The following is a 26,834-nucleotide window of genomic DNA, read 5'->3' as shown; positions in this document are numbered from 1 at the left end:
TCTACACCTGTTATATTCGGCGCACGTGACAATTTGATTTATACCTTTTTAACAACACAAACAAACACACAAGAGGGGCTGCTAGCCTAACAGATTAGCGCTTTGCTAATACCTCAATGACAGGGTTTAAGGAAGGGCAGGTGGCACCTGGTAGAACAGCCCCCTCAGATAAAGTCTGTCCATCTGTCTATCTCTCTTCCTCCCCTTTTTATATGTTAGATGGAAGACATAGAGGGGCACTTTGAGGCAAATCTACACCCCAGGGGGTATTGAGGCTCAGTTGTTGGGGTGACTGAAGCACTGGGCAGTATGGTAGCATAAGGCTAGAGGACATTAAACCTGAATTATGATATAGCTTTTGGACTTGTTTTAAAACTAAAAAAAACATTGATAACAATTGAACTCACTGACCTCAGTGTGTTTGAGAGAGAGAGAGAGAGTGAGAGGGGGGGGGGGGTAGTGAGAGAGCACAATTATAAGAAATATCAAGTGTATGTGCCCAAAATGTAATAAATAAGTAGGCTATATTGTACATATGTAACATTGTAACCCTCTCTTGACAACAGCAGTAGCTCCTCCCTCATAAATAACAAACACCCTCTGCCCAGCTCCACGCGCACCCCCTCAGCATACTGCATTCCTGTTGCAGAATCCACTGGGAAATAGGGCTAGACCATTTCATCGTTCGGGATATGTTGGAATCCTCGTTATATTCTAACACCAGAACATTTAAAGACGACAGGCAAAATCTTTTTTTAATGCAAATTAATTTCGTTCGGGAAGCCCTGCTCTTCAAATTTATATTTTTTATTTTATTTCTACACGACCCCTCTCTTCTTCATTAGAATGGTTGTTCCTTTACACTGCCATGTTGGATGGATGTATCGATGTTGCAGCTGGAGTTCCGAATGAAAGTTTAGAATTTGCCCACTGCAAAGATTGGGGTTCCCACGGTTTATTCCAGGCGACTGGGTCATGGAGGTTGTTATCCAACAACCAGGATCCTGAAATATTTCATTTTGCAGACCTCTACCTTAGAAACAACGCCATGAGATGATCCGTTTGCAGGCCATGGCGATCAAAGGCTGCACGAATTTTATGTAATGTTCAAGAGTAAAACAGTTAATTTTGTTTATCTAGAAATTATTTGCGAACATGAATAGCCATCCTCAGCAACGGCGGGTTGGAAATATTGGCTCCATATTCCTCACCCCGCAAGAGAACGAATGCCTCTTCAACTACCTGGGCAGGAAATGCATTGTAAGTTGTCTTGTTTACGACCATGCCAAGCTCTCAAGTTCAAGTGCAATTTGTCTACCTGCACCGTTGCAAAAAGAATGTGTTCGGCTATTTGCTAAATGTTAGTGTTATGTAGGCTAACGTTAGGCAAAAACCTGGCTGTAGGCCGATAAGACGCATGACAGCTCAGCAGCTTTTTCTATGGCTTTGCTGGAACGATGCAGACTTTGAGCAAGCAGAGCTGTTTGCCTGTCAGAGGGATTTGCTGTCAAGAAATTGGCTTGGAAATGTAAACGTATGCCTCTGAAGTATTAGTGGTTTTCGCCTGGCTGTAAACAGTAATGCAAAGGTCATTGTTTTTAGCCTATGCAGCACATACCCCATAATTAATAAACATGACCGATACAGTGTTGACCTAAGCTAAGGTTGCACTACTGTGGGTGATATAAAATTGACAATTTACTCAACCAACTGATGCACTGCAGTCTGGCATGTTTGCACGTTAGTATTTTGTTTGTATTTGACAGCCATCGCAATTTACCGAGGGAAGACATTAGCCGGTGTTTGCACAATATGGATTATGTTCAGAACATACATATTGTCCTTACTTCGTCCCATTGTTTACACGAGCCATTGTTTACACAGATAACACAGGCTCCTTGCGTGAAGAAGCAACTATTTTCCCAACGCTAAAGGCTAAGAAGGTATTTGTGTCCTTACGAAAAAAAGATTGCAGTCAGAGTGCAGTATAACTGCAGTTATAGTGAAGTATAACAGCAGTATGCTGCAAATACTGCATCCAAAAATAGTCGACTACAGTTACTGCACTTTTACTGCAATTGTTTTTGTAAAGGTGAAAGTCAAATCTGTTTATTATTGAGAAGCTGCATTAGATGAGCAAAAGTGTCAAATGAGAGCCCAGTGGAACGACTACTATAGCCTACAGTACACTGTCCAAATAAATCACATTATAATATCACCATTTGCTGTAAGTCAAGAGGGTCTAGTAAGACAGAGCCATAGCTTGATGTGTGTTCTTTTTATCCCATAACATGTGTCCTACCATGGGAATTGGGAACATACTGATCTGGATTGATTTATGCCTCTGTCTGTGTGTGGCGCACACCTCTGTCTACACTTTCAGACTCGCAAACCTTTATTATCAATGAAATGTTAACTACAAAGGAGCCTATGTCTACCTGGCAGAATGATATCATGATTATTTGCATCAATCCAGTGGCCATTTGTTTAGCAAACTCTGCAATCACTTGAGCGCTATAGAAACATCGATAAACAAACAATTGTCTCTGACAGGTGTGCACTTGAATTGAAGTGGTCTCCTGATGTGGTTTAACAGTGTTTCCCCTATATTCATTTAGCAGCAGCGGGCCGCCGCTGCTAAATCATTGCCGCCACAACCAATATAAAAATAATAAATATATATACGGTACCAGTCAAAAGTTTGGACACACCTACTCATTCCAGGGTTTTTCTTTATGTTTACTATTTTCTACATTGTAGTGAAGACACACAAAAAAATTATGCACGCATGACTGTAAGTCGCTTTGGATAAAAGCATCTGCTAAATGGCATTATTATTATTATTATTATTATTATTATTATTATTATTATTATTAAATAACACATGGAATCATGTAGTAACCAAAAAAGTGTTAGACAAATCAAAATATATTTTATATTTGAGATTCTTCAATTAGCCACCCTTTGCCTTGATGACACCTTTGCACACGCTTGGCATTCTCTCAACCAGCTCCATGAGGTAGTCACCTGGAATGCATTTCAATTAACAGGTGTGCCTTGTTAAAAGTTAATTTGTGGAATTTCTTTCCTTCTTAATGCGTTTGAGCCAATCAGTTGTTGTGACAAGGTAGGGTTGGCATAAAGAAGATAGCCCTATTTGGTAAAAGACCAAGTCCATATTATGGCAAGAACCGCTCAAATAAGCAAAGAGAAACGACAGTCCATCATTACTTTAAAACAGGTCAGTCAATCCAGAACATTTAAAAAACTTTGAGTGTTTCTTCAAGTGCAGTCGCAAAAACCATCAAGCGCTACGATGAAACTGGCTCTTATGAAGACCGCCACAGGAATGGAAGACCTAGAGTTACCACTGCTGCAGAGGATAAGTTCATTAGAGTTACCAGCTTCAGAAATTGCAGTCCAAATAAATGCTTCACAGAGTTCAATTAACAGACACATCTCAACATCAACTGTTCAGAGGAGACTGCGGGAATCAGGCCTTCATGGTCGAATTTCTGCAAAGAAACCACTACTAAATAACCAAAAAGAAGAAGAGACCTGCTCGGGCCAAAAAACACGAGCAATGGACATTAGACCGGTGGAAATGTGTCCTTTGGTCTGGAGTCCAAATTTGACATTTTCGGTTCCAAACGCCGTGTCTTTGTGAGACGCAGAGTAGGTGAACGGATGATCTCTGCATGTGTGGTTCCCACCGAGAAGCATGGAGGAGGAGGTGTGGGGGTGCTTTGCTGGTGACACTGTTGGTGATTTATTTAAAATTCAAGGCACACTTGACCAGCATGGCTACCACATCATTCTGCAGCAATACGGCATCCCATCGGGTTTGCGCTTAGTGGGACTATAATTTGTTTTTCAACAGGACAATGACCCGAAACACACCTCCAGGCTGTGTAAGGGCTATTTTACCAAGAAGGAGAGTGATGGAGTGCTGCATCAGATGACCTGGCCTCCACAATCACCCGACCTCAACCCATTTGATATGGTTTTGGATGAGTTGGACTGCAGAGTGAAGGAAAAGCAGCCAACAAGTACTCAGCATATGTGGGAACTCCTTCAAGGCTGTTGGAAAAGCATTCCAGGTGAAGCTGGTTGAGAGAATGCCAAGAGTGTGCAAAGCTGTCATCAAGGCAAAAGGTGGCTACTTTGAAGAATCTAAAATGTATTTAGATTTGTTTAACACTTTTTTGGTTACTACATGATTCCATATATGTTATTTCATAGTTTTGCTGTCTTCACTATTATTCTACAATGTAGAAAATAGTAAAAAAATAAATAAAATAAAAACTGTAATGAGTAGGTGTGTCCAAACCTTTGACTGGTACTGTTCAAAAGTTTGGGGTCACTTAAATGTCCTTGTTTTTGAAAGAAAAGCAATTTTTTTGTCCTTTTAAAATAACATCAAATTGATCAGAAATACAGTGTAGACATTGTTAATGTTGTAAATGGCTATTGTAGCTGGAAACGGCTGATAAAAAAAAAAAAAATGGAATATCTACATAGGCGTACAGAGGCCCATTATCAGCAACCATCAGTCCTGTGTTCCAATGGCACGTTATGTTTGCTAATCCAAGTTGATCATTTTAAAAGGCTAATTGATCATTAGAAAACCCTTTTGCAATTATGTTAGCACAGCTGAAAACTGTTGTGCTGATTTTAAAGAAGCAATAAAACTGGCCTTCTTGAGACTAGTTGAGTATTTGGAGCATCAGCAATTGTGGGTTCGATTACAGGCTCAAAATGGCCAGAAACAAATAACTTTCATCTTTAATCTTTTATTTTTATTGGCCAGTCTTAGATATGGCTTTTTCTTTGCAACTCTGCCTAGAAGGTCAGCATTCCGGAGTTGCCTCTTCACTGTTGACGTTGAGACTGGTGTTTTGCGGGTACTATTTATTGAAGCTGCCAGTTGAGGACCTGTGAGGAGGCGCCTGTTTCTCAAACTAGACACTCATGTATTTGTCCTCTTGCTCAGATCTTTGTTTCTGGCCATTTTGAGCCTGTAATTGAACTCACAATTGCTGATGCTCCAGATACTCAACTAGTCTCAAGAAGGTCAGTTTTATTGCTTCTTTAATCAGCACAACAGTTTTCATCTGTGCTAACGTAATTGCAAAAGGGTTTTCTAATGATCAATTAGCCTTTTAAAATGATAAACTTGGATTAGCAAACACAACGTGCCATTGGAACACAGGACTGATTGTTGCTGATAATGGGCCACTGTACGCCTATGTAGATATTCCATAAAAAAATCAGCCGTTTCCAGCTGCAATAGCCATTTACAACATTAACAACGTCTACACTGTATTTTTGATCAATTTGTTATTTTAATGGACAAAACAATTGCTTTTCTTTAGAAAACAAGGACATTTCTAAGTGACCCCAAACTTTTGAACGGTAGTGTGTGTATATATATATATATATATATATATATATATATATATATATATATATATATATATATATATATATATATATATATATAGATCAAACATAAATTCTACATTCAGTACTTTATATCTGGTTTTAGTCATTTAAGTTTACACTAAAAACGTTTATTTCTATATATATATATATATATATATATATATATATATATATATGAAATAAACGTTTTTAGTGTAAACTTAAATGACTAATACCAGATATAAAGTACTGAATGTAGAATTTATATTTGATCTATATATGTTTTTTAAATAAGATAATCTTTGAGAACTAACAATCACAAAAATAACAACTAGACAGTCAGGGAGAATCTAAAATTCCAAAAGTGTCATAGCATGGTGCCGCCATTGATTTTGTTATAATGTTCGAGTTTCTCAGATGGCATAAGCCATGGATAAAGTGTGTACAATTGCAGGAAACTAGCTTTAAAACTGTAAAATTATTTCCGCCACATGGCAACATTTTTACAATTGAAGGAAATTAGCTTTCTAACTCTAAATTTCTCTGACCCATGGCATAATGTGTAGAATTGCAGGAAATTAGCATTAAAACAGCAAAATGTTGTCTCTGTGGCCAAGAGGACGGTCTCTAAAATATTTGGTTGCCCACCATCTGATCCCATTTTGATCCAGAAAAAAACACTATGTAAACATTTTTGTGGACTTAGAACATCTCTCTTTTTCTCCCTTTTTTTTTTTTTTTCTTTCAAGGTGTGATTTTGAGAGTGAAAACCTGATAACTGGGAATATCGGAAACCTGGATAAACCAAGAGGGAATACAGAATAAAAAAAACTGAATCAGGCAAAAAATTAAACCGATTTTTATCGTCTGGCCAGTGACCTTTCCTGTGTTATGATGAGGTGTGAGTTTGAGGAGAGAAATGCTTCCTCATGTTCTTTCTCTCCTACCCGCAATAATAAATCACTGAAGAGGAAGCAAGCCAGAGTGGTATTTCCTCTTCCTCATTGTCTCGTTTTGTGATTGGCACAGGTCGCTCCCTGTGTCCTTGAAGCAAACCAAGCATGGATTTTGTGGCCATTGGCTATGTCTGTCATCATTCTCTATCAGGTCTGCTCAGGGTGTATTATTTGCAAACATTGTACTATGCTCTCGGGGCAAGTAATCAGTGTTTCCTGTTCGTGGATGTGTTCCTCTTCCTCTATATGGCCATCACTTACACATTGCCCCCTAGAGGCATTCCACTAGTTAGGCAAGTTTCGTGAAGAAAGAAGATAATGTGCAATCCAACGCTGCACTTCTTAATCACATTTTATTAACAAAACATTTTACAAATTCTGTGTCTCTGTATGTGTCACTATAGTGTTTTTACTTTGCTGTAACGCTCACACACTCCCACTGTGAATTCGTCCTCAGACCCTGTGCTCAGCGGTGGTCCAGGTGTATGGGGCAGACAGAAGCTCATCCTGGGTGAAGAGGTGCTGCGGAGTGGCCTGTCTGATTAAGGATAACCCTCTGAGGTCCTACTTCATCAGGGTCTTTGACATCAAGGTGAGTGAAGTAGAGGGAGGATGGTTGAAGCTAGCCTAGCCTCACTAGCCTAACACTGAGTCCCTTTCCTGAGGAATTCCCTCTGCTGCTAAAAGGCAGTTCAGTAATGAATGTTATTTCTCTCTCTTTTCAGGAAGGGAAAACCATGTTTGAACAGGAGCTCTACAATAACTTCTCAATCAACAGCTCTAGGTCGTATTTCATTTCGTTCGCAGGAGATGTAAGTATGATATCTCGCCACTTGAAAGCTTTTGGACCCCACGTAGACAGTGTCTTAAATTAAAATACTGATCTTTCTTTCCTCTCTTTATCACCAGAACTGCCAGGTAGGCCTGAACTTTGCTAGTGAGGAAGAGGCCAAGCGATTTAGAGCCGCACTTAACGACCTACTCGGCAGACGCCAACGTAAAACGGGTAACTACAGTGGCTCCGCATGCTCAGTCTACACTACCTCTGCTTTCTCAGTACCTGAACCTTTCACCCTCTGGACAGAGGAAGGGGAGGAAGCTCCAATTTATCTTCCTGTGCTACTACTAACAAGACCACAGGGCCCAATCTCAAACCAATCCCTCATATTACCTGAGACCTATCTTGTAACTCAGATCGGCGAGGGGGTTCATTTTGGGTCAACAAGGGTCTAGGAATTGTTTTGGATTTGAGCCCTGTGTCAAATTTTCCTGCTGGTTTCTGTTGGAAACTCAGTGATATATCTGCAGTGGTGTTCCTCTCTGGCTTCTCTCAATCCTTCTCTGTTTCTCTCTGCATGCCGGCCTTTGAAGTTTGCTGCTCTTGCTGTGAGGAGTGAGCTTTCAAAGACGTGGGGCAGGGAAAGTGGGTACTGTAATGGTATGGTAGGGACAGCTAGCTTTCATTCTGTACTGTTCTTCCAGTAGTATTTTTCTTGTTTTTGCATATTTTCTGAAAAAGCATTTGGCGGGCAGGATCTGAATGGAACTGGTATTCTCAACAACCTGCCGGTGGCTACCTTTCCATACACTTCCATCCTATTTTTGTCTGTCCATCTGACTCTCATAAACTAACTCTGAACGCTTTCCAGACACTTTGCTTGTCCTTTCACGCTTCCATATACATCTCTGTCGCTCTGATAGCTGTGGCTAAGCCAACTTGAATTGGCTGCGAAATTATAATTGTTCCCATTTTGTTTTGCAGAAAAAAGATGTGACCCTGCAAATGGTATGTTGTCCATTCTTTGATTTGTACCAATTTGTATAGTCCAAATTTGACCTTCAACATGTTTCAGTGAAATATAATCCTTGGCTATTTTATGATTTAAAAGCATAGGTCTCCTATAATCAGTCAAGCAAAATCACATGTATTGGTGTACATGCATGTCTACACACACAAACACACACATACACCCCTCTGCAATATGGCATGATACGACTGGTCATTTCCTGTAAAGAAATAGGCTAAATATAATGCTTATGAGTACACACTCACTCACTCTGAGTTGACACTAATGTTTAGCCCCAACATTGTGCCTTAGGGTTCATCTGTGCAGCATGAGGCCCCCTGTGTGCCATGTGTAAACCACATGGGTCACTCAGTACGTGTCCAACTGCCAACACTCTCTCTTTAAATCAGCCTTCTCACAGACTTGTATACAGCATACCTTGAATGTAATGTACTATGGGCTAAAATCGCTCTGGGATTCATTTAAGATACTCTTTGAAGAGGTAGGGTTTCAGATGTTTTTGGAAGATGGGCAGGGACTGCTGTCCTAGCGTCAGGGGGAAGCTGGTTCCACCATTGGGGTGCCAGAACAGAGAAGAGCTTTGACTGGGCTGAGCGAGAGCTGAACCCCCGTAGGGGTGGGAGGGCCAAGAGACCAAAGGTGGCAGAATGGAGTGCTCGGGTTGGGTTGTAGGGTTTGAGCATAGCCTGATGGTAGGGAGGGGCAGTTCCCCTTACTGCTCCGTAGGCAACACTGGTTTTGTAGTGGATCCGAGCTTCGACTGGAAGCCAGTGGATTGTGCGGAGGAGCGGGGTGACATGGGAGAACTTGGGAAGGTTGAACACAAGGCGGGCTGCGGCGTTCTGGATAAGTTGCAGGGGTATCATGGCACAAGCAGGGAGGCCAGCCAACAGAGTGTTGCAGTAGTCTAGACGGGAGATGACAAGTGCCTGGATTAGGACCTGTGCCGCTTTCTGTGTGAGGAAGGGTCATACTCTAAAGATGTTCTAGAGCAGGGGTACTCAACTCTGACCCTACGAGGTCCGGAGCCTGCTGGTTTTCTGTTCTACTTGATAGTTAATTGCACACACCTGGTGTCCCAGGTCTAAATCAGTCCCTGATTAGATGGGAACAATGAAAAAATGCAGTGGAACTGGCTTCAAGGTCCAGAGTTGAGTTTGAGGGTTCTAGAGCATGAACCTGCAGGAGCAGGTCACCACTTTTATGTTTTCAGACATGACAGGGTGTTGTCCAGGGTCACTCCATGGTTCTTTGCACTCAGGGAGGGGGACACCGGGGAGTTGTCAACCATGATGGAGAAGTCTTGAGGTCTTTTCTTTAGGAGTTATTTCCTTTTTTGCTTCCCTCCCTCCCTCAATATGTTCCTTTTGTTTTCCTTGTCATAATTCACTGTTATGCTGACAGTGTGTGCTTTGGGGAAGGAAGCACTTTAATATTTGTGATATTTAATCATTACATTTATGAGGTTTCTGAACCCTAATATGGACAGGATAACCATTGACATTATCTGTCAATCATTGACTTTCATACAGCCAAAGACAACCATCTGTATGGTACCACTACATAGATTCGTTGGAAGTTGTCAATTGAAAGATCCCAATGAAGTGGAATGATAAGGGTAAACATGTCTCAAGGCGAAGGAGCTTTCAAAGTCCTCGTTGATAGCTGAGACTTCTAACATTTGTAGGAAATCCAGGGATTTGGTTGGGATTAGCTGTAGATTACTGATTTATGTCTGATCCATCTGCATTTTGTGGAGATTAACATGGATTTGAGGAGCGTGATCAAATGCCTGGACAGAGGGAAGGTTTGACCACACCATGAGAGTTTGTGTGACTAACTGGGGTTGGACCCGAATCATCTGCATGCCATAAGACTGTTAGCCTGCTGAACTGAAGCCTAACCTAGGTCTCATGCAAGGTTATTCCTCATGCAAGAATAGTTCACAGAACTACTGTAGCTCTGTTTTAGTTGGCCATTGCAGTTTCAATCAGAAGTCATTATTATAATGTTCCTAGACAACATTGCGTTAATTTGATAGCAGCCATGTTGGTGCCTCCTGGGTCATTTTTTACCATTAACAGTCCAAAGAATTGGCAGAATTTTAAACCAAGCACTAGATGGTCAAGATGAATTGTCCAAGGAGCAACATGGCTCCCAGCTCTGAAGTTGGCCATAGCTCTGTTTTTTGTATGACTGGGTTTGACTCAACTGATGTCACATAAGAAACAAACACACACGCATACACACACAATGGGAGGACAGGCACTGGCTTTGAACCAGATTGATTCTGTCACCGTTTCTTTAGTTGTCTGTAAAAGACTGCTGTGCTATTCCTTGGCGTAGCCACAGGCAGTCTGAGAGCCTCGCTAGTCAGTTGGTCTACCCAACACTGTATCATATGGATGGAACAAGGATGAATTGCACAACTTCTTTATCAAGCCTGTCTTTAACAGAGTCATTGGACAGTGAGTTGAAGTTGGAAGACTGGTTGGGTCTGCTTGGGTGTCCAGTGCTGCTAGTGGATGGGTTTTATATGCCATTGTTCTGCCCCTGTTCTTTTGAGGAAGAGAAAGAGAAGGAATATGAAGAGGAAGAGGAAAAGAAGGGGTGTGTGGTGCTAGAGGAACCGAGGATTAAGAGCTGGCTGAGAGAGGTGTTTAACGGTAGGGTTGTCGTCAGGCAGAGTTCATGTCCATGATCCCATTTAAATTCTAGTGAATTAAGAAATGAATGCACATGATTTACATAATTATGCAATTTCTTTGGATAAATGTAAAATCTTTGAATTATAATTTAAATGGAATTTATACTGACTTTGTTGTTGTTTGGCGCCTATGCTGGTGTTCGGGTTCTAGATATTCACAAAGGCACTGGCATGTGTATAGACAATTAGTGCCCTCTATTGTTTCTTGTCTGTACACTATTTTGAAATAGTGCTAAATACATCGAAAGACTAGTGTTTTATTGTGTGTGGTCCTGCATTGTCAGCTGTCTTGCTCAGTCCTGAACGTTTTCCCTTGTTTCAATGTAAAAATAAATATATAGATAGATAGAGAGAGAGAGATATTGATATTTACATTTTAAGATTGCGATATTGATGGGTTCAAAGACTACCATAGTCACAACACAGGCCAACACAGGCCAAGTTATGCAAAGTAAGTTTACTACCAGTCAAGTATGCAAAGTAAATGTTACTTTTTATTAATAATTTAAAAGGGTTGTGTATGATCTATCTGGCCTTGGTGTAATACAACTTGTGAAGTATGCTAAGAAATCAAAGGACAACCTTTTGGATTGGCTCCACCTCATTTCATGAGAGAAACACTGCTTCTGAGCTTCCCAGCACTGGTTCTGAGCTTCTAGTTCTAACAGTTTCTCATTTTCTTCCTCCATCTCTCCCTCCTACTATAGGCCCGGCTCTCCCTATGGCCACAGTGGACATCAAGAACCCAGAGATTAACAATGTGCGCTTCCACAACTCCCAGCAGCAGCAGCTTCCACAGCCACACCACCTCAACAACATGCTGCACAGCAGCCTCAGCAAGAAGGAGAAGAAAGTCAAGGGCAAGAGGAAGAAGCTCACCAAGGCAGACATAGGCACCCCCAGCAACTTCCAGTGAGTGGACCACACTTCCGTCTAGAGTACACTTCAGACGGGTCTGTGTAGATAAATGTAGCGCAGCTGGAGTTTTTCTGAATGTTTGTTCTCTGAAGTTGTGTAACGGATTGAGCTTGTCACTCATGTTTGAGGGTGTTCTTTGTGTCTTGAGAACCTCTTCAGTGGCTCAGTTGTGTTTGTCTGCATTCATAAATGTGTGTGTGTGTGTGTGTGTGCGCATAAGTGAGTGGTCTTACATGAGTGTCTGTGCTTGCACGTGTTTGTTGCTGCGTGTGAAATGCACACCTACACACGTTTGTCAATCGGCTTGCTTGTGAGTACACGTGTATGTATGTGCTCATCCCTGTCTGTCATGTGTCTCTCTCTTCAGGCACATCGGCCATGTGGGCTGGGACCCAAGCACAGGCTTCGATGTGAGTACCACACACACACACACACCGGATCCTTCATGGGCACACAATGGTGACCTGTGTGGCCGACCCATGATTGACCCACACAATGGCCTCATTTGTATACAGCGCATACTTATCATGCATCCAATGCCGTCATACAAGCCTCTCCTGCAACCCGGAATATTCCAGAAAATTGTTTGTCACTGTTTTGGGAAGCTATGCTTCAGTAGCGCAAGTCATAAGTCAGTTGGTCCTCATAAAATACCTGTGTTCTGTAGTTCATCAATCATTACCATCACTTTGATATGCTTGGAAGTGTTGCCCAAAACGTAATGTTTAATGTAACTAAATTTTTTTGCCAATATTAGACCTAACAATTAGTCATCTGACAATCATTGTCATGCCATTCAGACAACAACTGTCAGAGAAGTTGGCTTAAGCATATAGGCCCCGATTCCGACCCGAGGTAATCGCGCATAAATGAACATGTGGTTGTTGCTGAGGATCATTAGTAACAGTTGATCATTTAAAAAAAGACACATAGGCTAATTGAATCGTTATGGAGCCGAGTGTAGACCAAAACATAACAGTTTGAACCTGCCGCATGGTGCAATAATTGGCTGTGTCATCACACAGTTCCATGGTTAGTGCAGGCAATAGAGGGTATAGCCTACTATTGTACACTATTCTCCCTATTATAATTCTATGTACACTAATATTCAAACATTACCATGGGTTAAAAAACTGAATGTGCTCAGTGGCGCAGTGGTCTAAGGCACTGCATCGCAGTGCTAGCTGTGCCACTAGATATCCTGGTTCGAATCCAGGCTCTGTCGTAGCCGGCCGCGACCAGGAGACCCATGAGGCGGCGCACAATTGGCCCAGCGTCGTCCAGGGTAGGGGAGGAAATGGCCGGCAGGGATGTAGCTCAGTTGGTAGAGCATGGCGTTTGCAACGCCAGGGTTGTGGGTTTGATTCCCACGGGGGGCCAGTATGGAAAAATAATAATAATACAAAAAATAATGTATGCACTCACTAACTGTAAGTCGCTCTGGATAAAAAATGTAAAATGTAAATGTAAACCACAGTATGTTTTTATTCATTTATATATTTTGTGCGTGAAGGCTCGCCAAACCCGTTAATTTTTTTAAATAATTCATACTTTCCTAAAATTTGCCAAAATAATCTACAGGATCAGTGTTTTTAAATCTACCAGTTGTTGAAACGGATATGCATACATTGCATTCGGAAAGTATTCAGACCCTTGACTTTTTCAACATTTTGTTACGTTACAGCCTTATTCTAAAACTGATTAAATTATTTTTTATCCTCATCAATCCACACAAAATACCCCATAATGACAAAGCGAAAACAGGTTTTTAGAAATGTTTGCAAATATATTACAAATAAAAAACAGATACCTTATTTATGTAAGTATTCAGACCCTTTGCTATGAGACTCAAAATTGAGCTCAGGTGCATCCTGTTTCCATTGATCATCCTTGAGATGTTTCTACAACTTGATTGGAGTCCACCTGTGGTAAATTCAATTGATTGGACATGATTTGGAAAGGCACACACCTGTCTATATAAGGTCCCACAGTTGACAGTGCATGTCAGAGCAAAAACCAAGCCATTAGGTCGAAGGAATTGTCCGTAGAGCTCCGAGACAGGATTGTGTCGAGGCACAGATCTGGGTAAGGGTACCAAACAATTTCTGCAGCATTAAAAGTCCCCAAGAACTACAGTGGCCTCCATCATTCTTAAATGGAAGAAGTTTGGAACCACCAAGACTCTTCCTAGAGCTGGCCGCCTGGCAGAACTGAGCAATCGGGGGAGAAGGGCCTTGGTCAGCGAGGTGACCAAGAACCCGATGGTCACTCTGACAGAGCTCCGGAGTTCCTCTGTGAAGATGGGAGAACCTTCCAGAAGGACAACCACCAATCAGGCCTTTATAGTAGAGTGGCCAGACGGAAGCCACTCCTCAATAAAAGGCACATGACAGCCTGCTTGGAGTTTGCCAGAAGGCACCTAAAGGACTTTCAGACCATGAGAAACAAGATTCTCTGGTCTGATGAAACCAAGATTGATTTCTTTGGCCTGAAGGCCAAGCGTCACGTCTGGAGGAAACCTGGCACCATCCCTACGGTGAATCATGGTGGTGGCAGCCTCATGCTGTGGGGATGTTTTTCAGCGGCAGGGACTGGGAGACTAGTCAGGATTGAGAGAAAGATAAACGGAGCGAAGTACAGAGAGATCCTTGATAAAAACATGCTCCAAAGCACTCAGGACCTCAGACTGAGGCGAAGGTTCACCTTCCAACAGGACAATGACCCTAAGCACACAGCCAAGACAACACAGGAGTGTGCAGCGACTCTCCCCATCCAACCTGACAGAGCTTGAGAGGATCTGCAGAGAAGAATGGGAGAAACTCCCCAAATACAGGTGTGCCAAGCTTGTCGCGTCATACCCAAGAAGACTCAAGGCTGTAATCGCTTCAACAAAGTACTAAGTAAAGGGTCTGAATACTTATGTAAATGTTAAAAATAGCAAAAATGTCTAAAAACCTGTTTTTGCGTTGTCATTATGGTGTATTGTGATAAGGAAAATATTTGTTTTAATCCATTTTAGATTAAGGCTGTAATATAACAACGTGGAAAAGTCAAGGGGTCTGAATACTTTCCGAATGCACTGTATATTTAGATTTATTTAGATGGCTTTCTTTCATTGATAGCTATTTCTGAACCCGTTCTCTCAATGTATTCTAGTCTGTCGTCAAAATTTGAATTAAATGTACACCGTATTTAAAGGGATGGCTTAAGATAAATGTACTGAAAACCCAATTGAATGAAAACTCCACGAGAAAATCTGTTGGCCAACAAGTGGGAGGGTTTTCAGTGGTTGAATTACATGTATTTAGTGCACGCAAGGGAACCATGTCTGCAAAGCCCGTTACGCACCTTCATAAGGTAAGTCTGAATACTAACTACTGAGAAGTGCGTAAGTCTCTAAGAGCTTTGCACACCTGGATAACTCTTCAAGCTCTGTCGGGTTGGTTGCTGATCACTGCTAGACAGCCATTTTCAAGTCTTGCCATAGATGTTCAAGGCGATTTTAAGTCCGAACTGGAACTAGGCCACTCAGGAACATTCAATGTCGTCTTGGTAAGCAACTCCAGTGTATATTTGGCCTTGAGTTTTAGGTTATTGTCCTGCTGAAAGGTGAATTTCTCTCCCACTGTCTATTCCGATGACTAGCATATCCATAACATGATGCAGCCACCACCATGCTTGAACATTTGAAGAGTGGTACTCGGTGATAATGCTTTGTATTCAGGACAAAACATGAATTTCTTTGCCACATTTTCTTTGCAGTATTACTTTAGTGCCTTATTGCAAACAGGATGTTTTTTTTATTTTTTATTTTTTATTCTGTACAGACTTATTTCCTTTCACTCTGTCTTTTAGGTTAGTGTTGTGGCGTAACTACAATGTTGTTGAGCCATCCTCAGTTTGTTCCTATCACAGCCATTAACCTCAAACGGTTTTTAAATATGTGGAAAAAGCCTTATGAAAAAAGATTGCAGTACAGTCGTGGTCAAAAGTTTTGAGAATGACACAAGTATTGGTCTTCACAAAGTTTGCTGCTTCAGTGTTTTTAGATATTTTTGTCAGATCTTACTATGGTATACTGAAGTATAATTACAAGCATTCCATAAGTGTCAAAGGCTTTTATTGACAATTACATTAAGTTTATGCAAAGAGTCAATATTTGCTGTGTTGACCTTTCTTTTTCAAGACCTCTGCAATCCGCCCTGACATGCTGTCAATTAACTTCTGGGCCACATCCTTACTGATGGGAGCCCATTCTTGCATAATCAATGCTTGGAGTTTGTCAGAATTTGTGAGTTTTTGTTTGTCCACCCGCCTCTTGAGGATTGACCACAAATTCTCAATGGGATTAAGGTCTGGGGAGTTTACTGGCCATGGACCCAAAATGTTGATGTTTTGTTCCCCCAGCCACTTAGTTATCACCCTTTGCCTCATGGCAAGGTGCTCCATCATGCTGGAAAAGGCATTGGTCGTCACCAAACTCTTCTTGGATGGTTGGGAGAAGTTGCTCTCAGAGGAGGTGTTGGTACCATTCTTTATTCATGGCTGTGTTCTTAGGCAAAAATGTGAGTGAGCCCACTCCCTTGGCTGAGAAGCAACCCCTCACATGAATGGTCTCAGGATGCTTTACTGTTGGCATGATAGAGGACTGATGGTAGCGCTCACCTTGTCTTCTCCGGACAAGGTGTTTTCCGGATGCCCCAAACAATCGGAAAGGGGATTCATCAGAGAAAATGACTTTACCCCAGTCCTCAGCAGTCCAATCCCGGTACCTTTTGCAGAATATCAGTCTGTCCCTGATGTTTTTCCTGGAGAGAAGTCGCTTCTTTGCTGCCCTTCTTGACACCAGGCCATCCTCCAAAAGTGTTCGCCTCACTGTGCGTGCAGATGCACTCACACCTGCCTGCTCCCATTCCTGAGCAAGCTCTGCACTGGTGGTGCCCCGATCCCACAGCTGAATCAATTTTAGATGACGGTCCTGGCGCTTGCTGGACTTTCTTGGGTGCCCTGACGCCTTCTTCACGACAATTAAACCTCTCTCCTTGAAGTTTTGATGATCCGAAAAACTGTTGATTTAGGTGCAATTTTAATAGCAGCAATATCCTTGCCTGTGAAGCCCTTTTTGTGCAAAGCAATGATGACGGCATGTGTTTCCTTGCAGGTAACCATGGTTAACAGAGGAAGAACAATGATTTCAAGCACCACCCTCCTTTTAAAGCTTCCAGTCTGTTATTCTAACTCAATCAGCATGACAGAGTGATCTCTAGCCTTGTCCCCGTCAACACTCTGACCTGTGTTAACGAGAGAATCACTAACATGATGGCAGCTGGTCCTTTTGTGGCAGGGCTGAAATGCAGTGGAAATGTTTTTTGGGGAGGGGTGTAAAGTGTCTGCCAATGATGTTCTCCTTTTTTTTAAGGGTATGGGGATCAACAAGATAGGTTTACAGGAGCAATGTGAGCACACTTAGTGGCCCTGAAGAGACCTGTCACTATAGCTCATGCCCAGGGAGAGAAAAATAGACCAACAAAGCCTGAGGGAGACCTCAAAGATTAAAGTTAATGGTGTTACATAATGTGTCAGAACATGCAGTACAGATTGTTGGGTAAAAATACTTGTTTCCCAGAGGAGGAAGAAGATGATGAACAAAAACAAACGAAAAGTGGGTATCTGTGTAGAGGGAGAAGACAAAACTACAATAATGGAAGAAGAACAAAAGAAAGTGATAAGATGATATAAAAAATGGACATGGAATATAGGATAAATTGTCTATCCATTGCAATATAGTGGCTCTCTAAGCAGCTGGTGGGTCGTTCTTGAATTGCAGTTGCATTTGCGTCCCTCGCTTTTGCAACCATGAAAAACACTGTTTATCACTTTTAAACATAATGCAAGTCCTTTACACCGCAAAACGTTATGTTCATGCATTGTTTAACGTACTTACAAAATGTTTTTTGGGGATTAAGTTCATTTTCATGGCAAAGAGGGACTTTCATCTGAAAGTCAGAATTCATCTGATCACTCTTTATGACATTCTGGAGTATATGCAAATTCCCTTTTTTGTAAGGGAAGTCAAGGGGTGTGAATACTTTCTGAAGGCACTGTATAATATATAATAGGGCTGACCCCATTTAGTCGACTGGTTCATTGTTTGGACGATAGGCTGTTGGTCAAGAGAATATGTTTTTGTCAAGCAGTCGCAAAAAAAAAAAAAAGTCATGGCACACTAGACACGTGCCTGATTCGCGCCTTCCTCAGTGGACTAATCTGTTGCGGAGGCCGCGGGGTTGGCACAGTCCATCACTCTTAAGACAGGCATCGTCAACGTAAAGGTTCACTCCGTTGATGTGCGTGCACAGAATGAGATTTCTGGAGCAGTGGACACTTTTTGGTAACATAATATCCTCACCGTTCCCCACTCCCAATCACAAGGATGCGATAGCAAAGTTTTACATTTTTGTAATTTCATTTTGTGAAAGCAAGGAAGAGTTGCCTTCCCTTGCTAGTAGTAGCTAGCTGGCAGCAAGCTAGCTAGCCTTTTTAGCTTCCCACATCTCCATACGAAATAATCAGATTTATAATTTAAAAAAATATACCCTGGCAAATATTAAGCGAAACATTATACCAGTTTAATATCCTGCTTGTGTATTCATTCGATATCAACTAAAAATAGAACTTCATGTTTTGGTCACAAAGAAAAAAGCACAGTTGGCTAGAGCAGGTTCTACTATTTCACAATAGCCTGGAATCACTAGTTATTACTTCTAAACAAAATACCTTTTTGGGTCAATTCTTGTTGGTTGGTTTACTGTTTGAAAAGTCACTGAGATTATCAATGCAAAATAGGCTACTTTGATTAATAGCTATAGCCTATAGATCAGATCAAGGAACCAAGCGATGACACAACAGACAGAAAGGGTAACCCAGACACTTCACAGGGGCTATAAAGCTGAAGCATCCGTTTAGAACGTTTTCTCATCACCAAATATGGTAGTGAGAGGAAGTCCAGTCGTGGGTAGTGGGAGAGGATGGAACTAGGTGAAACTGGGCAAACATCTGATCTCAATACATTTTTCTGTTCCCAAAACTAGAATCTGTTACGAAAATAAGTTTTATAGAGTTGACGCTTTGCCAAAGTTTTTTAAAAAGTTGCGTTGTTTAGAAGGAGTACAAGGTCGAATTGAGTTTGCACTCCTTCTAAAGTTTGCACTTCACAGAGGACGCGTTCCCTAACGGAAATATGCAAATATATGCTACAGCGCGCCGATAGGATCTCTCACTCGGGCTTGGCTCTGCCCACCTCTCTGCTTGTTCTGCCCACTACGCTTCATTTGCTCCCACTGTAAAAGACACAGATGAACTATCTTGGGTTAGTTATAAATATCTTTGATGACACTGCCCCCACGGCGGCGGAAGGAATAATACGGCGCATCACAATTTTCATGTTGTACAAAAGTACGTAGAATAACGTAGTGTATTACAAGAAGCCACCACTTTTGTGACATAAAAACTACATTAACGTACACTCTATCTCCGTAGTGTGTGAATTTACTTTTCGACGTGCCACGAGGGTATTTGCCTGGCACGCAAAGCAATTTGATAAAATTGATAAAATAAGTTAAATTGCATTTGTTTTTCGAAATTGCAGTGGTTTTCCATAAATGGCTACTTCTTTGAACCTGACGCCATTTGTAAGAGTATTCCTTAGGCCTACAGTATGTGTCAAGATAATGTTTCTTGTGTATAATTTAAAATGTTGAGTCAAGAGGAAGGGGAGTGTGGCTTAAATTAGGGCTGGGCGATAGGGCCAAAATATTGTATATAGCTGACTCAAGTAACGGAGTAAACTATAAAAGTGAAATACCTTATAGAGGGTAAAGCAATAACCCAAACAGGTCCATGCATCAATATCAGTATACCGCCCAGCCCTAGCTTAGATGCACAAGGCACATCTCTCCCGCCAATTCGTGTGCATTTATTGTTTCATAACATCATTGTGTGAATTGTTTGCCCTTTGATTGTTAGTGTCTATCAATTCCCCCATTTACATATTGTATATCACTAGTTGTACATTTACTGTTAATTCCCATAATTTCTAATCTACAATAATTGTTTGGTTACGGTAATTTCTGATAATGCATTCAATATATTATTAGTCATTTACCGTTCTCATTGTCAGAGTGGATAACCTTTGTTACACTTGTGAGAAACAATTTTTGGTTTATTTCATTCCATTGACGGGTTTTGTCAATTTATTCATTATGTTTTGTTTGGAACGCTCCTGTCCAAGTTTGTTCACCTGTTTAGACCTAGGCTACCTGGCCTGCGTGCAAATGTATAAATGTGCCATGGAGCTTCTCAAAGTAATGTAATAAAGCATGTTAGAGTAGCTTGATGATGCCACCACCTTTGTTTGACGGTATGGTCCAGCGTCAGAGGATAGGACACCAAACCTCAACACAGATATAGCAAACAATGATCTTTATTAACTACACAATGTAATAAGACCGCTGCATGAAATGCTAGGCGACCTACTCAATTCCTGCAGTCTCTGTAAGGGACAGATCGCAATTTACTGGGGGAGGGGTGGTCCAAAATAGGGGAGGGTTGACAAACTTTTTTTGTTGCTTTGGGGGGAGTTGTGTGTTTATTTTTTTTATATTTTTGGGCACAGGTGAGGGTAGTGCTTTTTTTATTTTGGGGTTTACATTCGCTCTTTTGCAGGTTTTACTAAATAATTTATTCCATTCTAGCCAAATTTCCTCATCTGCCTGCATGCGCCAAATAGGAATAGCTGATAGGCAGCAGAGAGGCCAAGTGCATCATTGCACATGAAAGAACAGTGAAGACATGAGAGACACAGCTCAAAAATCTCCCCTATTGATCTTGTTTAGGGACAATACAATGATCCTACCTAGATTAGTCTACAACACCACAATGCAATGAATAATTGCATTATTGTTTTCAAGTGAGTACAACATTCTGCAGTGAAAATGTAATTTGAATAACGTCGCAAAAGCCCTGTGTTTTGAATGTTCCGTTCGATTTGGATCAGTTGTGGGTCTACTCTCGACAGTTTATAAGGTCTGGAAAGGCACAGTAGCATGCTAGTCTGGCTGTGTTTTTACTTCTGATACTGAATGCGCTGTCTGTTGCAGATCATCATTCTCCCAAGTCGTCCTATAATAATGTAGCCACATATGCTCCCGGCAGGCCCAGTTATTCAGGAAAGTTAACACATGCTCTGCCTGCTCTCCAATCTGAGTGGATATTCCTTGCGCACCTAGAAACTAACGCTTCAATACAGCCTAAATACAGTGAGCTACTAAAGTATTGGGACAGTGACAGTTTTTGTTGACTTTGTTTTGGCTCTGTACTCATAGCACTTTGGATTTGAAATGATACAATGACTATGAGGTTAAAGTGTAGACTGTCAGCTTTAACTTGAGGGTATTTTCATCCATATTAGGTGAACTTTTTCAGCACTTTTAGGGGAGAATAAGTATTGGGACATTCACTTGTGTATTAAAGTAGTCAAAAGTTAAGTATTTAGTCCCATATTCCTAGCACGCAATGACTACATCAAGCTTGTGATTACAAATTTGTTGGATGCATTTGCTGTTTTGTTTTCGTTGTGTTTGAGTATTTTGTGCCCAGTAGAAATGAATGGTAGATCATGTATTGTGTCATTTTGGAGTCACTTTTATTGTAAATACAAATGTGAACGCTATGATGATTACAGATAATCATCAATGAATTGTGAATAATGATGAGTGAGAAAGTTAGTCATAAATATCGTACCCCACCAATAAGGCTAACCTCCCGTTATTGTAATGGTGAGAGGTTAGCATGTCTAGGGGGACACCAATAAGAAGAAGAGACCTGCTTGGGCCAAGAAACACGAGCAAATTGTCCTTTGGTCTGGAGTCCAAATTGGAGATTTTTGGTTCCAACTGCTGTGTCTTTATGAGACACGGTGTGGGTGAACGGATGATCTCCAATTGTGAAGGAGCAGGTGTTATGGTGTGGGGGTGCTTTGCTGGTGACACTGTCTGTGATTTATTCAGAATTCAAGGCACACTTACCCAGCATGGCTACCACAGCATTCTGCAGCGATACGCCATCCCATTTGGGTTGGGCTTAGTGGGACTATCATTTGTATTTCAACAGGACAATGACCCAACACACCTCCAGGCTGTGTAAGGGCTATTTTACCAAGAAGGAGAGTGATGGAGTGCTGCATCAGATGACCTGACTTCCACAATCCCCCGACCTCAACCCCATCGGGATGGTTTGGGATGAGTCGGACCACGGAGTGATGGAAAAGTGCTCAGCATATGTGGGAACTCCATCAAGACTGTTGGAAAAGCATTCCAGGTGAAGCTGGTTGAGAGAATGCTAAGAGTGTGCAAAGCTGTCATCAAGGAAAAGGTTGGCTATTTGCAGAATAGCTTTTTTTGGTTACTACATGATTCCATATGTGTTATTTCATAGTTTTGATATCTTCACTATTATTCTACAATATAGAAAATAGTAAACAATATGAGTAGGTGAGTCCAAACTTTTGACTGGTACTGTAGTAGTAAAGGCCCAACGGCTTAAACTTTTAGAGGTTAATATTAGTATCATACAATGGACATCTAGACCTATGCATGCAATGCCCTGATGCATTTAGTGCTCAAATCTCCGAGAGCTGAACCTGAGGTGGACAATTGTTGTTTTAGGAAAGTAGACTAAAAACCAATAAAAAAGGTGTCTATAGGCACTGAAAATAGCGTGTGCTACACATCGAAACACTAGGAGTAGTGTTTTTGTTTTATGCTGTTTTTAAGGACACCTAAATGTGGCTAATTTGACCAATATTCCTTGTTTATTGATGGCGCTGGCCACACCAAATCGGATCTGAATGCATTTGGATGTCCGGTAAATTTCTCAAATGTCAGGTAAATTAAAATCTTCCCGGTCACGTTGTCTGTCGCCAAATTTTCCTAAACTAAACCCTGAAATGTAGATATTGTTTTTATGCAGGTTTTAGAATATTCGCATGAAAATCTGTTGCCAATTGGATGGAAACCGACTGGCAAGTGTGCCAGTCCAGTGTCACTTTGATTTTGCCTGCAGCCCCAAACATCTAAAGAATAAGCTACATACTAGGGTTCAACATTTTCCTGGTATTTTTAAAATGTTCCATCCCGAGAATCACTTTTCTTCCGGGTAACCCACTATTTCCCGCCCAAACCGGGAGTGTCATCCAATACATAGTCTATGATATAGGCAACCACAGACTACGCACGACAGAAAAACATAAAAGCCCATAGATGTAGCTATGTTAAAAAATTAGGTGACCCCGAAAGCCAGATGGAGATGTGTAAATTAGACGTGCATTCAGTCCTTGTATTACTGCATCATATGCAATCCAAACTGTACAGAGGCAAGTTGATGAAAGAGGCATCTGTTACAAAACAGATTTAATGTTTAATGACATTCAGAGATTTGTCAAGCCAAGCCTTTCATACTGGGTAAGCCTACAAGGTAGGGAAGGATCTGTTTTCTGTTTGTCTATTTATTGTGGTGTTGAAAACGCAAACCATGTCGGTATGTTTTGTTTACTGGTTGTGTGTTGCATTGACACAGAAACCTGTTGGTGGAAAATTATTTGGAGTTAATTATATGAGGGGGAGGGGATTCAATGTATTTTACAGTACAAGGGGAAGTGGCAGACCAATCCACGGTGCACTGAATAGGCTACAAACTGGACAGGAACAACAACTAGGCTATATTCTGTAGTGCGCTCCTCTATTCTATGTAGAGCCTCAATTCATCGGGGCATGGACTCTACAAGGTGTCGAAAGCGTTCCACAGGGTTGCTGGCCCATGACTCCAATGCTTTGCACAGCTGTGTCAAATTGGCTGGATGTCCTTTGGGTGGTGAACCAGTCTTGATACACATGGGAAACTGTTGAGCTTGAAAAACCTAGCAGCGTTGCAGTTATTGACACAAACCGTTGTGCCTGGCACCTACTACCATACCCCGTTCAAAGGCACTTAAATATTTTGTCTTGCCCATTCACCCTCTGAATGGCACATACACAATCCTTATCTCAGTTGTCTCGAGGCTTAAAAATCCTTCTTTAACCTGTCTCCTCCCCTTCATCTACACTGATTTTGAAGTGGATTTAACAAATTACATCAATAAAGCGCCATTTAGCAGACACCTGAATATACAGCCAGGTCCATAATTATTGGCACCCTTGATAAAGATGACCAGAAAATACAATAAAATGAATAACACAAATATTGAGCTATATCGTATGCAAAAAAAATTGGGAAATTATTATATTATTTAATACTAATACAATTACTAAGAGAAAGAGTTTGTTTAACAAGTAATACAAAAAAATGCAAAAGAAATGTGTCAAAATGATTGGGGCTCTAGCACCAGCCCCTTGAGAGGATAACGACACAGCCTTTTTCTAAAATGTTTTATGAAATTGGAGAACACATTTGGAGAGATCTTAGATCATTCCTCCATACAGAATTTCTCCAGATCCTTGATATCCTTTGTCTGCTCTTATGGACTACCCTCTTGAATTCAAACCACAGGTGGTTTTCATTGGGGTTCAAGTCTGGAGACTGAGATGACCATTTCAAAATGTTGATTTTGTGGTCAATGTACCATTTCTTTGTGGATTTTGATGTGTGCTTGGGGTTATTGTTGTGCGCACCACCAGGTGCAATTCCCCTTTTCATCCACCTGATGGCAGAATGTCACAAAGATTGACAAAGTAATTTGATTATTGCGTGCTCAATAAGAAGTTTTCTGAGTTAAATGAAATTGGCATTGCATTTTTTTATTTTAGGTCATGGTTGTACAGCGTAATTGTAGCCCACAAAACACCACAGATGCTGTCCTATGTGCCTGTTTTGGATTGTCCTGACCAGGTCTTTCTCTCTGTCTCCATTTATCTGTCCCAGTTGAATAACCTGGACCCAGAGCTGAAGAACCTGTTTGACATGTGTGGCATCTCAGAGGCCCAGCTGAAGGACAAGGAGACCTCCAAGGTTATCTACGACTTCATCGAAAAGAAAGGAGGGGTGGAGGCCGTCAAGAACGAGCTCCGTAGGCAAGGTGAGCTCACCTGAACCACCCTCTGAGTTCTGTGTATCTCAAGCATTAAGGATTCCACCCACTGTGAATGTGATGAACTTCCTTGTTGAGAATGCACTCCACTGGTAATGAGATGGTGCAAGCCAGATGGGGCTTAATTATGTGGCATTTTTCCAGGGCCGCGCAGGTGGTGTGGTGGGTAACTATCTGTGTGTTTCAATAGAGTTGTGGTTGGTGTGATTCTGCCTCAGGTGTTGACTGTGTGAGCTTTGACCTGCTTGACTGGATAAAGCTAACTAGCTTGTGGTTTGTCTGAATTTTAAATAAACAGAGTTGAAAGGCTATAATGTAAAATGTTGCCAGAATTTCTGAGCTCTTGAACAGTCAATGTACCAGAAGTATAACTGATTTAAAAAATATTAATGAGGTTCCTGGTATTCCACTACTCGACTCAGAAAATCAAGCATGGATTGGAAACTTGTGGTGGAGTGTTTTAGTTTTTAGCACTGTTTGATTTTGGATGTTAATTGCCAAGTTGCTGTGCTGGGTGTTGTTTTGGCTGTGTATTGGAGTGATTTGAAACAGAGTATCTGGATGACAGGGTTTGAATTACACATTAACTCTTGGAGGGTAACCTATAATTGGAAACAACGTTTATGGGGTTGCACACGCTATTTTCAGTGCCTATTAAGTGAGAGAGCCCTGATTTGTAATGGGACCGAGCAGTACTCTTGTGCACCCCAGTAACTCGAACCCTGCTGGATGGGATATTGTGACTCTTTAACTGACTTCTCTCTCTCTTTCTCCGTCTCTTTCCGTCTTTGTCCCACCCAGCCCCACCACCCCCTCCCTCTCGGGGAGGCCCACCTCCCCCTCCCCCGCCCCACAGCTCGGGCCCAGCTCCCCCCCCACCACCATTGCGAGGTGGCCGGGGTGCCCCGCCACCACCTCCACCCTCTCGGGCCCCCACCTCTGCCCCTCCTCCACCCCCCCCCTCCAGGCCTGGCGCCCTAGGAGCCCCCCCTCCTCCCCCGCCCCCCACCAGAGGGGGCCACCACCACCAGCCACCACCTCCCCCTCCACCCTTGCATGCCAACGCAGCACCCCATGCCCCACCACCGCCTCCCCCACCAGCAGCACCACCCTCAGGTGGCGGGGGAGCCCCTCCTCCACCACCTCCTCCACCACCCCCACTTGGACCCCTGCCCCCTCCAGAGCTGGACTGTGGTGTGCCGTTGTCCCACTCACCCCAGGGCTCGGGGGGTAAATCGGCCCTGCTGGAGCAGATCCGTGGGGGCACCCAGCTGAAGAAAGTGGAGGCACTGGCCTCCAAGCCACCGGCCACCACTGTGGGGCGCGATGCGCTGCTCGACCAGATACGACAGGGCATCCAGCTCAAAACCGTAAGTGTACCACCTTTGCCTGTGTATGTTTGTGTGCATTTCCATGTTTGTGTGTGTTTGTAACTGTGTGTGTGCGCGTGTCAGGTACCAGACGGCCCAGACTCTGGCTCCCCTACACCAGCTCCGTCGGCAGGTATAGTGGGGGCACTTATGGAAGTAATGCAGAAGAGGAGCAAAGCCATCCACTCCTCAGGTAGGTGCCCACTGTCAGTGTGATGGAAGTGATTCAGTTAACAGCACATGCTTGAGGAATAACCTTGCCTGAGAGCTGAGCTAATGCCTTTAATTTAACGTCCGAATACAGTCTTGTGCCGAGCAGGCATTGGTGAGCAGCTGTGAAGACGCTGAATTTAAGTACTCATCTGAATTGTTTTATTACCAGTTTCCCTCAATATAAAGATGTAGATCACTATGGTTTGTTTACAAGTTTGCTTTGTCATATCCTAGATGAAGATGAAGATGATGATGACGAAGAGGATTTTGAGGATGATGACGAATGGGATGACTAGT

The 26,834-nt window shown here is 42.1% G+C and overlaps 1 protein-coding gene across 1 annotated transcript; it reads left to right on the top strand.

The window, feature by feature from the left end:
- Positions 1-1,155: 1,155 nt before the first annotated feature.
- On the top strand, positions 1,156-26,833 carry LOC311135092 (actin nucleation-promoting factor WASL-like; the record flags this gene model as incomplete). The annotated part of the gene is made up of 12 exons (XM_084168960.1): positions 1,156-1,260; positions 6,838-6,972; positions 7,106-7,192; positions 7,290-7,386; positions 8,143-8,166; positions 11,603-11,807; positions 12,181-12,223; positions 24,789-24,942; positions 25,099-25,116; positions 25,756-26,324; positions 26,409-26,517; positions 26,772-26,833. 12 exons carry the CDS (start codon positions 1,156-1,158, stop codon positions 26,831-26,833), a joined length of 1,608 nt encoding a protein of 535 aa, XP_084025086.1.
- Between the last annotated feature and the right edge of the window lies 1 nt (position 26,834).

This window comes from Coregonus lavaretus (assembly GCF_964263955.1).
Source record: "Coregonus lavaretus genome assembly, chromosome: 9".
In the NCBI taxonomy this organism is placed as follows: Eukaryota; Metazoa; Chordata; class Actinopteri; order Salmoniformes; family Salmonidae; genus Coregonus; species Coregonus lavaretus.
The sequence above is the reverse complement of the archived record's forward strand: the minus strand, read 5'-3'. Positions and strand labels throughout refer to the sequence as shown.